General features: G+C 48.7%; 1 protein-coding gene across 2 annotated transcripts in view; it reads left to right on the forward strand.

Moving 5' to 3' along the window:
• Positions 1-17,367, forward strand: part of RNGTT (RNA guanylyltransferase and 5'-phosphatase) — a 668,054-nt gene that overhangs the window by 240,750 nt on the left and 409,937 nt on the right. For both annotated transcript variants that reach the window (XM_075338411.1, XM_075338412.1), the window contains exon 9: positions 14,747-14,882. In XM_075338411.1, coding sequence (XP_075194526.1) covers positions 14,747-14,882 — 136 coding nt within the window. The remainder of the gene's footprint in view (positions 1-14,746; positions 14,883-17,367) is intronic.

Raw genomic sequence — 17,367 nt, forward strand, 5'->3', positions numbered from 1 at the left:
AAATCTGAGGAGTCTATTCCAGAGACTGACCAGACCTCTGCTCCTACATAGATATTGGAACATTAAAACTCTCACACCACTAATCAAAGCTAATTAATGATTCACTTTCTAAAGGTAGTGTCACACACAGCGACGACATCGCTGCTAAGTCGCCATTTTCTGTGACGTAGCAACGACCTCAACAGCGACGTCGCTGTGTGTGACACATAACAACGATCAGACCCCTGCTGCGAAATCGCTGCTCGCTCCTGAATGTTTCAGGTCATTTTTTGATCGCTGCTATCCTGCTGTGCCATGATAAGCTCAGCATCCTTGTGTTTGACACCGCAGCAGCGATGGTCGCGACGACGCTGAAGGCAGTGACGTAGGACTGAAGGCAGGACAAGGGCGTGTTTTTGCGGTGTATTTTGCAACACCCCTATGACTCCGATTGGTGGTTACAACAGCGTTCCGATTGGGTACCTTGACGAAGGCGTTACAGTGATTTCATTCTTTATGTTCTATTCTTTGTTCCACGTAGTAGATTCTCTGTCTGGTATCGCTAGTGTGTCGTTCTTTGTGGATCTGAATGAAATGAAATAGAATGAATGAAAGCACTACTGCGTCTTCCTTTGTTTGGCACGGTCACCCAATCAGGCACCGCTGTAGTGATAACCAATCGGAACAGAGGGGCGTGAAAAGAGGCAACGCAAAACATGTCTAGGGGTAAACACCACGCCTCTATCAAGATCTGAGTCGTCGCATAGCGACGCGTGTGACACCGCACAACGACCGCTGAGGTCACTATGATCGCTGCTCCGTCGCTGCTTAAAATTACATGTTTGACAGCTTACTAGCGATCATCTAAGGTCGCTGTTACGTCACAGGAAATGGTGATGTAACAGCGCCGTCGTCGTCGTTGTGTGTGAACCCAGCTTAAGCTCAATGTTTGTTTCTTTAAATGTCTTATTATGCCATCCCTCTGCTCTGTTTGTGCATATATGTGTGTTTCTTAAGATATTTTGTCATACCATGCCTGATGAAGGGACCTGAGATGTCTTGAAAGCTTGCTTTGTAACATCACTTTATTTTATTTTAGTTAGCCATTAAAAGGTATCACAAGATTATAATTTTGTTCCTCTCACTGAGAAATTCAATAATTAAGGCCCTTAGTGACACATCTCTGGACAGGATCTCTGTCTCTACATTATACTGCTCTCAGATGGGGGAGCAAAAACCTGGTGACAGATTCCCTTTAGCTGCTCAGGTAAGCAGTTTTATAGTTAAAGTGGGTAGAAAACATTAGTTAGAATTAAGTAGAACACAAAAAACTGGTAGAAGACAGCACAGTTTGATTTTGTATTACCAGATGTCTTTACATGGAAAATCCTTCCAAAATGTCGTAGACCTGGACCATAGACTAAAACTGTTTTTCATAATCTACTGCTCTTCCAAAGGCTCTTGAACATAAGTCAGAAATTTCAGTTACTGACACAACATTCTCGGCAAAGCATCATTAAAATCAATGGCGGTGTGCTATATGTGTTCTGTATGTGGTCTTCACTAGTGCCAAAACAGTTTGAACGCTCTTTAGTGTTCGAGATCTGCAGCAGTACAAGCTAAGAGACGTCTTTATGTGACATACAGCAATAAGGCTGAAAAGAATTTCATGAGAGGTAAGGAATTATGAGGCATAAAATAGCAGTATGTACTGCAGTGGGTGAATACTTCAGATAGCATGAAAGAAGCTCATATATGACAGGAACAAGTTATTACTCCAAATAAGAATATAGTAACACTCAGAGGAACTAAAATGATTCTCATGGTGACCACCCCAATTCCAAAAATGCTGTAAATTGTAAAGAATGCAATGCTTTGTTAATCTCTTATGTTATAACCATTTTTTATTCAGAACAGAACAGGTCAGAAGTTGAATGGTAGACATTTTTTTTACAAAGATTAACCTTGAAGGGTTTAAAATAAAAAAGGGACACACACTGCACCACTCTAAATGTAGTAATTCAATTATATAAATATTAGTTAAAAAATGTGCATGAATTGCACCCCCCCCTTAATTCAAGCTAGATCAAACTCATAGATCCCTTAGGATCAATCTCCATAATCTCTGTCCAGATCTGCCGCTCACCAGGATTCGATACACTGAGTCACCTCCTCCCAAGGATCACAGGAAATTTAAGGTGCTTGAAAATCCTTCAAATCCCAAAAGGTGGCTCTGATCTCCCAATGTGCTGTAACAAGAAAATTTTCTTTGACTGCTATAGAATATTACAACGCGTTTCAGCTACAAATCTTAAAAAAGATAGCCTTCCTCAGGTAAAATGACATCCTAGACATGTTTTCATTTAGTTCAAAAAAATTAACTAACTTAGTAATTGATGGCAGAAGCCCATCTCAGAAAGGTTGGGATGGCATCTACCATTGTGTAGCATCCCTTCTTCTTTTTGCAGCAGTCTGTAAGTCTCTGGGAAATGAGGAGTCCAATCGCTTTAGTATTAGGAGAAGAATGTTGTCCCATTCTTGTCTGATGTAGGATTCTAGCTGCTCAACAGTCCTGGGTAGTCTTTGTCAGATGTTTAATTTTATAATGCAGCCAATGTTTTTTTGTTGGTGAAAGGTGTGGACTGCAGGAGGCCAGTTCATCACCCGAACTCTTCTGCAAAGTCATACTTTTGTGGTGGATGCAATATGCGATTTAACATGGTCTTGCTGAAATATGCAAGGCTTGTCCTAAAACAGATGTGGTCTGGATGGGAGCATATGTTATAAACATCTATATAAAACTCAGCAAGTGTAAAGCTGCACATGCCATGGGCACTTGTGCAACCCCTTAGCATCAGAGGTACAGGCTGTTGAACTGTGCGCTAACAAGCTGGATGGTCCCTCCCTTCTTGAGTCCCTCCCTTCTTGTTTTTATTGCATGCTGCCTAAGGGCCTGTACGGTCACGAGCATCTAATCCTGACTATTGGCTTTGTCTATGTGGATTTCTCCACAATCTCTGAAGCAAGATTCTGTGTACAGTGGTGCTTAAACGTTTGTGAATTATTCAGAATTTTCCATGATTTTGCATACATTTTACCTTACATTAAATTCTCATACAAGTCCTTAAAATAGATAAGAGATCAAAATTATACTAATGAGTCAAAAATACTAGACTTTAATTTTTTCTGGTTTGGGCCTGTTTTACTGCACTTGGGCCAGGACAACTTACCAACATTGATGGAGCAATGTATTTTAAATTATAGCAGTAAATTCTAAGCTAAAAGAAAATGTCCGGACATCTTTTAATGAGCAGAAGTCCAAGAGAACGTGGATCATCCAAATGGTTAAAGAAGAACAAAGTTAATGTCCTTACCTTAACCTTCTATGAAGGATTGTTGATGGTGGACCTGACATGAGCTGTTAATTGGAGAAAACTCACCAACATTCTAGAGGTGAAGCTGTTTTGTAGAGAGGAATGGGCTAAAATTCCTTCAAGCCAATGTGAAGGACTAATCAAGTTATCAGAAAAATTCTGTTTCAGTTAGGCCGGGGGTCACACGGGGACTACTGTGACCCTTGCATGACACTCGGCTCACGCTGGCAGCTCAGCAGGAGCCGAGTGTCATTGTGACTGAGGTCAGATCATGCGATCGGACCACAGCTGCGGGGGGCGGGCCGGTTCTGAGGAGGGGCGGGCCAGCGCTGAGGAGGGGATGGCCGGTGCTGCGGAGCGGAGGGAGGGATTTATCTCACTCTCCTCCATTGCCAGCTATTGCCATTCTCGCTCTGCACTCGTAGTACACCGGTGTTTTTTGCGAGTGCAGTGTGATGTTTCTCTCACCCCATAGACTTGAATGGGTGCGAGAGAAACAGGATCGCATTGAACCCGCAGCATGCTGCGATTGTTTTCTCGGTCCGATTAGGGCTGAGAAAATAATTGCTCGTGGGTGCTGGCTCATAGGGTAATATTGGTCTGAGTGGAATGCGGTTTATCGCTTTCCACTCGCTCCGATTTTCATGCCGTGTGTCTTAGGCCTTATTTCTACAGAAGTGGATCACACCAGATACTTGGACCAAAGGATCACATACTTTTGCCTCTCACAGACTTAAAGGGAACCTGTCATGTGGAAATATGCTATTAACCTGCAAATATGAGTTAATTTGCAGGTTAATAGCATTTTGAACCTGCCTGATACGTGCATATTAAACAACACTGCCAGGAGCAAAAGAACTTTAATCCTCCCGCCATTGTTCCTGTTTCAAGGGCGGAGCCAATGCAGGCTCAGTCAGCGCTCTGTGTTTGGAGAGCGGCTGTTGTAACTACGCCCCACTGTATGATATCTGGTTCTAATGCTGAGCGGTTGTCAGTCAATGGGGTGCGGTTACAGCCGCCACTTTCCAAACACAGAGCGATGACTGAATCCGCGCTGGCGCCGCTGCCATGACTGAAACCGGACGCCTGCTGGAATGATTAAAGTTCTTTTCCTCTCAATAGCGAGGTTTAATGTGTAGGCGCCGGGCAAGTTCAATATGCTGGTAACCTGCATATTAACCCCGTTTCTGCAGGCTAATTGCATTTTTCCACGTGCCAGAAGCCTTTTAGGATAGTGGATGATTTTTCTTCTTTAAAAAACGATAGTCTAATCTTTTAAAGTCATTTGTTTGCATCAGTTTTCTTTATCTACCTTTTAGAATTTGTGTGCAGATCTTATGTATTTTTAAGTCAAATATGTAAAATTCTGCACCATTTACAAACTTACAAGCATCACCATTCATTCATTTATACTGCAACAAATGTGGTTTACCTACAGTACATGAGTGTCTCTATGTAGGTGTCACAAACCACCGGGGGGGGTCACTCAGAAATCCCCCGCGCTGGCTACCAGTACGTCACAATCGGGGGGTAACAAGTGGGGGTCACCCCTCCTTTATACCTCCCGACCGACAGACAGAGCACGTGACGCGCTCTCTAGCGCCCCTCTTATAGTCAGGCCAATTATGGAATTGCCCGACCATAAGCCAGGAGGCCGCTATACTACTTATGCCGATTATTGAAGGGTCCCCGGTGAGAGTAGGGTATATATTCCCCCGACCTCCGCGGGCGGAATATATAAAATCTCCCCGAATCTCACTGGCCTCCCCACAATAATCCTTGGCACAAACTCGCTGCCACCAACCGCTTCACGGTAACTATTAGCCGAACACACAGACGTGGGATTCAAGATCGAGATAACAGAACAGCCCAAGATTAATTATATAATTTAATCAGCCTAACGCACACTAGAAAATACAATATATACAATAGGGAATCTACAGAATATACATATGTCAGAGTACAGTTACAGATAAAGCATGTTTTACAAACAGGTATGCAATTCAATCAGTTACCTTGTGCGTCTGGCCACAGGGGGGCGCTGTAGACCAGGTTTCTAGGAACTCCCACAGATGTTTCCTACACGTGCCCCCAGCGAAAGAACCCTGGAAAATGGCCGAAGTAGGGTTATCAACCTGGGCAGATCCAGGTCCCCTCCTACCTTCGTGACCTCACAGGGAGCACTGCTCCACCCCTGGCTTGAGTTATGGACAATATCCCAACATGGAATATGGGCCATAACTTTGCCTGGGAGCGTCGTAGGCGGACGCCAACGCTCTCATTGTGACAGTTATGAATTTAGCTACAGAACGAGGGGACTCATGACCTGTCTGCCAGTTCCCCATTGGCTGATATCACGCCTGGGGCATTTCCCAATGTCCTGCTCCCATAAAAAGGGTGTGCCGGCATCGTCCGCATGCGGAGACACCATTTTTATGGTTGCCATATTTATCGGAAATATGGCTTGCGAGATATGAACCATTTTTTACTGGAGTCGTTCTGTCTGGCTACTTCCAGAGCCTTGCTAATTAGATAGCAGCTCCTACTACAGGGTGACGGCAGGGAGTCATCCTGTGTCCATTGTTCCCACACCACCTCATCTCCATATCACAGGACATGGCCATGGAGGTGTAAGTGGAACACTGAGAACAAGAAGGGAGGGGGCACTGCCAGGGAGTGATGAGGGATTATGACTGGAGTCATAATTCATCTTCATATCCCGGGATTTGCCTCACACCTCCCCCCTTTTGAGGGCGCTAGGGGGCAGCACACTCCGGTGTTCCCCCGTGCGCCCGTCCGCGACCTCTCCTTGTCGGGACAGCCCGTCTGCGTTACCGTGGTCACGGCCCCTTTTGTGGCGAATGGTGAAGTTGTATTGCTGGAGCGCAAGGCTCCATCGCAACAATCGCCCATTCGTCCCAGAGACGGTGTGCAACCAGCTGAGGGGATTGTGGTCCGTCTCCACGATGAAGTGGCGCCCGTATAGATAGGGTTGCAGACGCTGCAGGGCCCACACTATGGCCAGGCACTCCTTCTCCATCGTGGAATAGGCAACTTCCCTTGGTAACAGCTTCCTGCTCAGGTACAAGACTGGGTGCTCTTGGCTCGCAGAGTCCACCTGGCTGAGCACCGCACCGAGGCCGAAGTCACTGGCGTCGGTCTGTACTACAAACGGCCGCGTGAAGTCGGCTGCCTGTAGCACGGGCGGGCTGGACAGGGCGTCCTTTAGGGCCCGGAAGGCTGTCTCGCAGTCCATTGTCCAATCGACTGCAGAGGGCAGCTTCTTCTTGGTGAGGTCCGTCAAGGGCTTTGCCAGGCTACTATAGCATGGAACAAACCTCCTATAGTACCCAGCGGTCCCCAAGAAGGACATCACCTGCTTCTTGGTCCTGGGGGTGGGCCAGGATGCGATGGCTTCCACTTTCTCAGGCTCGGGCTTCAGTGTTCTCCCACCTACCCGGTGACCGAGGTACTGGACCTCGCTCATGGCCAGCTGACACTTTCCCGGCTTGATGGTCAAACCTGCCCGGTGGATCCGCCTGAGCACCTGTGCTAGATGCTCTAGGTGGTCCTCCCAGGTGGGACTGAAGACGGCAATGTCATCCAGGTACGCGGCCGCGTACCCTTCAAGTCCCTTGAGCAGGGTGTTGACCATCCGCTGGAAAGTGGCAGGGGCATTCCTCATCCCGAATGGCATCACCGTGGACTCGTACAGTCCAAATGGGGTAATAAAGGCAGAGCGTTCCCTGGCCTTGCGAGTCAGGGGGATCTGCCAATATCCCCAGCTCAGATCCATGATGGTCAGGTACTGAGCCCCGGCCAACTGATCGAGCAGCTCATCGATGCGTGGCATTGGGTACGCATCGGCGACCGTGACCGCATTGAGCCCCCTGTAGTCCACGCAGAACCGAGTGGTTCGGTCCTTCTTAGGGACGAGGACTACAGGCGAGGCCCAAGCGCTGTTGGATGCCTGGATCACCCCCAGCTTCAGCATCTCGTCAATCTCCTGGCGCATGTGTTGCTGCACCTCCAGGGAGACCCGATATGCTGAACGCCGGATCGGGGGATGATCCCCAGTGTCCACGTGATGGACAGCCAAGTCAGTCCTTCCGGGCTGGTTGGTAAACAACCCCCGGAAGGGGAGGAGGGTGGCCCACAGCTGGGACCGTTGGTCTTCCAAGAGCTGGTGGCCAACCTCCACATCCTCAATGGATCCGCCTGCCCTAACCTGGGCTAGCATATCCAAGAGGGTTTCCGCTTCTCCCTCCTCGGGCAGGTTGCACACGGGGAGCGCACATGCCTCCCGCTCATGATGTGCCTTCATCATGTTCACATGGAAGGGCTTCCGCCTTCCACGGGCAGGGTCCAGGGTGACCAGGTACGTTACAGGGTTGAGCTGCTGGTACACGAGGTATGGGCCTTCCCAGGCTGCCTGAAGCTTGTCCTGTGGTACGGGGACCAGTACCCACACCTTTTGACCCACTTGGTAGGTCCTCTCACAAGCGTTCTGGTCGTACCAACGCTTCTGATCGGCCTGGGCTTGAGCCATATTGTCGTGTACCAGTTGCGTCAAGGCCTGCATTTTGTCCCGGAAGCGCATGACATACTCGATAACCGACACTCCAGGGGTGGCCAAATCCCCTTCCCAAGCCTCTTTCACCAGAGCCAGGGGGCCCCGCACACGTCGCCCGTACAGGAGCTCAAACGGTGAGAATCCTGTTGAGGCCTGTGGAACCTCCCGGTAAGCAAATAACAGGTGTGGGAGATACCGCTCCCAGTCACGCCCATGGGAGTCGACCAACATCTTAAGCATCTGCTTTAAGGTGCCATTGAACCGCTCGCACAGGCCATTAGTCTGTGGATGGTACGGGCTGGCCACCAGATGTCGCACCTGGACTTGCTTACAGAGGGCCTCCATCAGCTGGGACATGAATTGGGTCCCCCGGTCAGTGAGCATTTCCTGGGGAAAACCCACTCGGGAGAAAATCTCCAGCAATGCGGTGGCCACCTTGTCAGCCCGAATGGACGACAAGGCCACTGCTTCTGGGTACCGGGTGGCATAGTCCACTACCGTCAGTATGAAGCGTTTCCCGGAGCTGCTGGGGATGGCCAGCGGGCCGACCAGATCCACAGCCACCCTCCTGAAAGGCTCATCGATGATTGGCAGAGATACTAGTGGGGCTTTGGGGTGTGGCCCCGCCTTCCCCACTCTCTGACAGGTTTCACACGAACGGCAGTAGGCAGCCACATCGGCCCCCATTTTTGGCCAGTAGAAATGCTGGTTTAACCTGGCCTTGGTCTTAGCGATCCCTAGGTGTCCGGCCATCGGAATCTCATGTGCGATCCGCAACAACTCCGTCCGGAACGGATAGGGTACCACCAACTGTCGGTCCCTGGGCCACGCCTCCGGTGAACCCTGCTGGACCGTGGCCCGGTACAGCCGTCCTTGGTCCCAGACCACTCGCTCCGGGTCCGAGTCCGAGGGAGGCTGTGCCGCCTGCTCCTTAAGAGCTTTCAGGCTGTCGTCAGCTTCTAACGCTGCCTGAAACCCCTGACTAGATGTGGCCAGAATCGACGAGACTGTCACATCTTCAGTCAGTACCCCGGGACCTGTGTCCTGGCCTCCACCTGACTCGGCTGCCACTTGGTCAGACGGGGAAGAGCTATCGGACCTCCGGGAGGCCCCTTGGCTTCCAGCACTCCCACTGCGGGTGACAGCGGCCACAGCCGCTGCGACCGTGGGTCGTGCCTGCTCCTCCTCCGTTCCTGACCAAGTCGCCGGTTCAGGCAGACCTACCTGGCTTCCTGACACCCCGGTTGTGGGGGAACCATGCACCGAGATCTTACCTGGGAGCACTTCCGCTCCTGGACCGGCCCCAATCTCACCTGCCTGTTCCCCTCCTGCAGCAACAGAACCCCGCTGTGAAATCTCTGGGGACCCCACATTTGCTTTGGTAGCCCCCACCCCACACACTGGTCCTCCCCCTGCAGCACCCTGCTCTCTGCTTATCCCTGCAGAGGGCAGCAGATCCCAGCTCACAGGCTGATTACTTGTAGAGGCATTGTCACACCTTTCTCTGACCCCCTCCCCTGTCACAGCTGCAGCTGTGTGTGTGTCTATGGTGTCTATGCAAGCAGAAATATCAGAGTTCACTCCCTCCTCCCTTACATCATTCATAGATAACACATTAACATTGTCCGGAGGCATGTCAGTACTGGCTGAAGGTTCAGCCCTTGGTTGGGGCCCAAACTGGGAGGTTATCTGCCCCAAATCTGTCCCAAGTAGCACGTTTGCAGGGATCCGATCAGTTACCCCCACCTCCCTCACCCCTCGCCCTGCGCCCCAGTCCACATAAATGTCAGCAACAGGCAGCGCCGGGTCAGTGCCTCCAATCCCGGAGACAGCGAGGGTTTTTCCAGGGATCAAGTCTTGGGGGGACACCATCTCAGGCCGCACCAGAGTCACCTCCGAGGCGCTGTCTCGCAGTCCTATGGTCACAGACCGGCCGACGGTGACAGGTTGGAAGCTGTCCAGGGACCTACCACCACCCCCACCCACACAATACACCTTGGGCGGCCCTTGGGACGGGGACGGAGCCGGGGCCTTGGGACGCTGAGGGCACATGGCCTTGAAGTGTCCAGGTAGGTTGCACTGGTGGCACCGTCTTGGTTCTGCCACGGGCCTGGAGAGGGGAGTTGAGGGGGACACCCCCTGCAGTCTAGGGGCAGGTGGGGCAGTCGCAGAATTCATCTTACCCCCTCTCCAGGTGCTGCTGGTGGCCGCTCTCCTGGCCTCAGGGGCCCGGTTGTTGGTGTAGTCATCGGCAAGGGCAGCTGTAGCCGTGGACCCCTTTGGCTTCTGGTCTCGGATGAACTGGCGGAGATCCTCAGGGCAGTTCCACAAGAGTTGCTCCGTGATGAACAAGTCCAGGATCTCCGGTCCGGTGGAAAGCTGCAGGCCTTGGGTCCAGTGGTCGGCAGCTCGGGCAAGTGCCCGCCGGTGGTCAGCCCAGGAGTCCTTTGGTCCCTTCTGTAGGCTCCGGAACTTCTTGCGGTAGGACTCTGGGGTGAGGTTGTACTGTTGGATCAGGGCCCGCTTGATGGTGTCGTAGCCCTGATCTGCCTCAGCAGGCACGTCCCCAAGGATATCCAGGGCCTTACCCCTTAAACGGGGGGTCAGGTATTTGGCCCACTGGTCCTTGTCCAGATGGTGCTGCAGGCAAGTCCGTTCAAAAGCAGTCAAGAAAGAGTCCAAGTCTCCATCCTTCTCCAGCACTGGGAAGTCCTCAACACGGACCTTTGGAAGTTTGGTGTCTCGAAGGTCACATGTGGCTGATGAGGGCCGGAGCTGAGCTAGCTGCAGCTGGTAGTCACGGTCTGCCTGTCGCTCTCGCTCTCGCTCTTCACGCGCTGCCTGCCGCTCTCGCTCCGCAGCCTCACGCTCTGCGTGCCGCTCCGCAGCCTCAGCGTCACGCGCTGCCTGCCGCTCTGCCCTGCGCTCTGCCAGGAGTTCCTTGTAGCCCTTCTGGTCTCCAGCCTGGAGAAGGGCCATAGCCATTTGAAGAAGGCTATCCGAGCCTCCCAGGCTCGGTGGAATGGCACGTGGTGATCTGCGGCACGCTGCAGAGCTAGGCGATTCACTGTCCCTTTCAGAGCGGAGGGCTGGCATCTGGCTCGTTGAGGAACCTTGGGTGAGCTCCTCCTCATCTTGTCCAGCAGTGCCAGGTTGCGCAATGTCCTCGGCAGAACGGTTTTCTGGCGTCGAGCTCCTGGAGGACTCGTGGGCAACCTCCTCATTGCTGTCCACAGCACCGTCCTCCCTCTCTTCGGCTCCTGCCTTAGCATTGGCCAGTTGCATAGCTCTGCTCCTGGTGCCATCAGCCATTCTTGCAGACTTTTGGTCACTGACACAGAACTGACACCTGATGCCTCCACACACCTTACAGTATCTGCACTCTGACACTCTAGTGTTGAGCTAGTCTGAAGACCCCAGCAGCCACAGCTGCTGCAGGCAGTCTTTAGTGTCTGGGAGTATGGGTCTCACACTCACACACACTATTATCTCGATCCCACCGCTATGCCACCAATATGTCACAAACCACCGGGGGGGGTCACTCAGAAATCCCCCGCGCTGGCTACCAGTACGTCACAATCGGGGGGTAACAAGTGGGGGTCACCCCTCCTTTATACCTCCCGACCGACAGACAGAGCACGTGACGCGCTCTCTAGCGCCCCTCTTATAGTCAGGCCAATTATGGAATTGCCCGACCATAAGCCAGGAGGCCGCTATACTACTTATGCCGATTATTGAAGGGTCCCCGGTGAGAGTAGGGTATATATTCCCCCGACCTCCGCGGGCGGAATATATAAAATCTCCCCGAATCTCACTGGCCTCCCCACAATAATCCTTGGCACAAACTCGCTGCCACCAACCGCTTCACGGTAACTATTAGCCGAACACACAGACGTGGGATTCAAGATCGAGATAACAGAACAGCCCAAGATTAATTATATAATTTAATCAGCCTAACGCACACTAGAAAATACAATATATACAATAGGGAATCTACAGAATATACATATGTCAGAGTACAGTTACAGATAAAGCATGTTTTACAAACAGGTATGCAATTCAATCAGTTACCTTGTGCGTCTGGCCACAGGGGGGCGCTGTAGACCAGGTTTCTAGGAACTCCCACAGATGTTTCCTACACGTGCCCCCAGCGAAAGAACCCTGGAAAATGGCCGAAGTAGGGTTATCAACCTGGGCAGATCCAGGTCCCCTCCTACCTTCGTGACCTCACAGGGAGCACTGCTCCACCCCTGGCTTGAGTTATGGACAATATCCCAACATGGAATATGGGCCATAACTTTGCCTGGGAGCGTCGTAGGCGGACGCCAACGCTCTCATTGTGACAGTTATGAATTTAGCTACAGAACGAGGGGACTCATGACCTGTCTGCCAGTTCCCCATTGGCTGATATCACGCCTGGGGCATTTCCCAATGTCCTGCTCCCATAAAAAGGGTGTGCCGGCATCGTCCGCATGCGGAGACACCATTTTTATGGTTGCCATATTTATCGGAAATATGGCTTGCGAGATATGAACCATTTTTTACTGGAGTCGTTCTGTCTGGCTACTTCCAGAGCCTTGCTAATTAGATAGCAGCTCCTACTACAGGGTGACGGCAGGGAGTCATCCTGTGTCCATTGTTCCCACACCACCTCATCTCCATATCACAGGACATGGCCATGGAGGTGTAAGTGGAACACTGAGAACAAGAAGGGAGGGGGCACTGCCAGGGAGTGATGAGGGATTATGACTGGAGTCATAATTCATCTTCATATCCCGGGATTTGCCTCACAGTAGGTAAAACAGGACCGCGTAAAATGAAAATGAACTCCCTGTCTCTCCATAACAGGTGCAGGACAGATCTACCTGTAGCAAATATTTTTTTTCACCCTTGTCTTGACATCTCACATGTAAACATATTTGTAATGATGTTTTTTTTAATTTATTTAATTTAAGCCAGGCTGGAGGGTCTGGGACACGCTCATAAAAAGAATGAACGTATTTAATAAATTTATATATTTCCACATCACTCTGGGAATGTTTTCTTAAAGCTTAGTCATTTTAGGGGCCCATGTAAAATAAAACCAATGGATACACTCCTCCTGTAGCATCACTGTTCCAGAAATGTCAACGCAGCTGTTCCCGGAGAGTCATGGAACTTGTTGTGTCACCTGCAGGCTGCAGCCAATCAGCGAACACTCATAAACTGCAGTCCTTACTATTTCATTAAGGCCTGTTTCACACGTCAGTGATTCTGGTATGTTTCTGCTTTTTTTAAAATGTACCAGAATCACTGACATACGCAGACCCATTATAATCAATGGGTCTGCTCACACATCAGTGATTTTTCACTGAACGTGTCTCCGTGCAGTGTGCACCCGTGGCCATGAATCTGCACGGAGACAAGTCAGTTTTTTTTCTGGCATCACTGATGACCCACGGACCACACTATGGTGTGATACGTGTGTTATCAGTGAAACACGTACCAGAAAATCACGGACATATTAAATATTTTCAACTTAACCTTGCCTGCGATTCGCTGTGCAGCCTCTGCTCTCGGCAGCTTCTGCCTGGCTCATGAATATTCATGAGAGCAGGAAAACCTGACCAGGAAGTAGGTGCTGAGAGCGGTGGGTGGATGCTGAAGAGCCGAGGAGTTCAGCACCATGGACAGCAGGAGCGAAGGCAGGTGAGTAATGTCCATATGCAATCACGGATCACGGATTGCACATGGACAACCCACGTGTGCCGTGAATCACGGAACACGGAGGGACATGTGCGTGTTTTACACGTCAGTGAAGAACGTCTGTGTTTTTCACTGACGTTTGAAACGGGCCCAAAGCAGATGTCCACCGTATAGATCATTGATGACAGAGTGACTGCTGATTGGGTGGCCAGCAAGTCACGTCACTGTTCAGGAACAGCAGTGCCAATATAGGTGGAATGACTGCATTGCCTATACTCTGTTCTTATTTTATCTGGTCCTGGTATGAAGATGGGGTTGTCAAGTAGAGGACAACCTCCTTAAAGGGAATCTGTCAACAAGTTTTTGCTACCTCATGTGACAGCAACATAATGTAGGCAAAGAGATTCTGAATCCAACAGTGTATCATATAGATTACTGGGTGCAGCGTTCTCACGTACACAAAAAATTAATTGTTAAGCATGCTCTCAATAAAATTAAGCATTAACTATGAGGTGTCAATCACAGCAGGGGGAGTCTGACTTCTCTGCATGTGAGTTTCTAGTCCTGCAATGTTAATCACAGGGTACTAAAGCCATTAGTAGAAGTAAACAATAGCACACACACAGATAAGTGAGGCATAGTTGCTTTTTTTTTTTTATATATCCCTACATCATGCTGTTCTCAACTTACAAACTTACATAGCAAAAACTTGCTGACAGATATCCTTTAAGACCTTATCGAGGCATCACAACCATGCTCCAGATCTAAATGGCAGAAACTTACACTCTGTTAACTGCCATAATAAATTACCTTCTGAACTTCGTGAACACTTTTGAAGTCATATTGTTAAAAGAATAAGCCTAGTTTTGAAGCTTTTGTAGAACATGACTGCTGATTATCTTACCTTTCAGGACAGGTGTTAATGATGTCAGGATACCTCCCACACATCTGTATCTTTTTAAAGGTCGAATAAGTAAAACGTTGAGAAGTAATGTCTGACTTTTAGTGTAGGAAAAAAAATGACTGCTTAGTTATTGTTAGTAATACAACGATATTCTCATTTTCTTCATAAGTGTTCATCTCTATTACAGTTAACAAATATATAATGCTGCTGTTTTATTTTTTTCCTTTTAAGGTACATGATGCTAATTGATGGTAAAAATGAAGTATATATGATTGACCGCGACAACTCTGTGTTTCATGTTTCTAAACTTGAATTCCCATTTCGAAAAGATCTCAGAGTCCATTTGACCAATACTCTTCTGGATGGGGTAAGACCATTAGTAAAAAAACGTAGCCTAAACATTTTCTCTGTTGTTTCAGCTCACAATACGTTTCTCTCCTAAAAATTATATGTAAATGATCTACTGACTGATTTAAAGTACCACTCTAGCGGTTTTCTTTTCAGTTCTGGAGTGGTGCTTTAATTGTAAACCCCCTGTCATATACTCGCCTTCTGGCGGCTTCATCTTTTTCCTATGCTGTTCCAGTCCTATTGCGCTATCATGTTGCGCAATAGGACTGGCCAGAAGTGAGGGGTTACGTCACAAGCGCTCAATGCATCTTTATGAGAAAAAAGGCCAGAACAAAGCTCTCATAGAGATGTATTGAGTTGTGACCTCCAGCTCACTCCATAAAACACGAGCGGTCGGCAGGTAATAAATCGCCGGAGACCGTCAAGAGTTGGGGTGATTGATGGTAAAGCCGCCAGACTGTGAGCATATTACAGGGGTTAGGGCACTTAGATTTAAAGCACCACTCCAGTGACGCAATAAAAATATGTTGGAATAGTGATTTAAAAGAAATCAGTCAGCAGGTTTTTGTTACCTCATCCGAGAGCAGCATAATCTAGGGAAAGAGATCCTGATTCCAAAGATGTGTCACTTAGCTTGGTGGGTGCAGCAGTTGAGACATAGTCAGAGTTTTTAGATGTTGCAGAGCTCAGAAAGCTAACCATACCCACTCCTCTATGTACATAGTGTATTGACTGTGAGTTGCTTATCATATGAGAGGGTGTGGAGTCGGTCAACGGCTCACAAGTTCCGTTATTAGGGCAATATGGAAACAGCCCATAGCTTAATAAGTGGCTCATCCTTGAATTCAGTGTTCTAACCCCTACAACATAGCAAAAAAAGTCTGACATTCCCTTTACCTGCTTTTGCATGTGTAAATCATATTACATAGATTTAATCCTTTCACCAATCTGCGATTTTCTGTTTTTTTTGTCTTTTTTTTCCCTTCCTTTGATCCGAGAGCCATAACTATTTTATGTTTTGATAAATATAGCCATAGGAGGGCTTGTATTTGGCGGGACAAGTTGTACTTTTGAATGACCTAATTCATGTTGCCACATATTTTACTGAAAAATGGGAAAAATCCAATGCTCTCAAAATTGAAAAAAAAAATTGCTTTTCCACATTGGTTTTTGTTTTTTTTTTATTTACCATGTTTGTTATATGGTCAAACTGACCTGGCATTGTGATTTTTCCAGGTCAGTACGAGTTTGTAGATTTCAAATATGGATAGTAAAAAAAAAATGGAGCTTTTGGCGCCATTTCCCAAGATTGTAACATTGTCATTCTTCGGGATCTGGGGCTGTGTGATGACTTTTTTTTTTTGTGACCTGAACTGAGTTTAATTATACTATTTTGGTATAGATCTGTTCTGTACAACAGAAATGCTGTCTTCCTATGAATGCTGGCACTCGGCCTGCATTCACAGGAAGCACGTCATGAAAGACATTGGTCATTTTCTGACCCCTGTCTGTCATAGCATCTATTGAAAGCCCGTGATCATGTCACGAGGCTGCCAATGGAAACTGGGAATGATGCGCTTCCCGCCGTTGCACATTAAATCCCGCTGTCCGAGATAGACAGTGGGATTTAAATTAACAGGCGCTTGTTGGAGGCACATGTCGTTTGATCAGATCAGCCGATATGTGTAGGTAAACATGTGTACTCGCCATGTGAGCCCACATCAAAGGCAGGGACACTATCTTCGATGTACTAGTATGTCCTAGGTCGTGAAGGGGTTAGAAGAATTTTTAGGAATGCTAGAGAATAGCGACAGTTACTTTCTATTAAAAACCAACCTCAAAAACACTGTAAAAACTGCTTGCTCTGAATTGTGTGAGGTGTAAATAGGCGAGGGCCATTTCGCACTATAAGGCCCTGTGCGCACTTACCGGTTTTTGCCGCAGATTTCCTGCGGATTTGCTGCATGTTTCGCTGCAGAAAATGTTCATAACATCTCTGCAGTGAATCACCAGCAAAACCTATGGGAAAAAAAAATGCTGTGCGCACTATGCGGAATCTGACAGCTGCATGTTTTGCTGCGGGATTCCCGCAGCTAAAACAATTGCATGTCTTGTCTTTTCCGCACATCGCTACGGGATTTCACTCCATTGACTGCCATGTAATCGTGAAATCCCGCAGAAAATAACGCAGGCAGCAAATTCTGTGCGGTTCATTGCATTTTCCTGCGTTATTCCCTCCGGTATTTCACGGTTTACCTGCGGTAATGTACATCACTTGCCTGCGGTTAGCAGGGAAGTGATGTCATTATGACAGGAAGAGGAAGCGGAGCAGAGAATAAACACACACATCACATCACAGACCTAGAACACAGACATATAGAATACACATAGAAAGCAAACGGAAATATAGCAAACAAAACACGTAGGCTCCGCCGTATTTTTACCTTCCAGCCGAGGTAAACACACAGCGGCGGCCCGGTATTCTGAGGCTGGGGAGGGCG

This window comes from Anomaloglossus baeobatrachus, chromosome 3 (assembly GCF_048569485.1).
Source record: "Anomaloglossus baeobatrachus isolate aAnoBae1 chromosome 3, aAnoBae1.hap1, whole genome shotgun sequence".
NCBI classification, from domain to species: Eukaryota; Metazoa; Chordata; class Amphibia; order Anura; family Aromobatidae; genus Anomaloglossus; species Anomaloglossus baeobatrachus.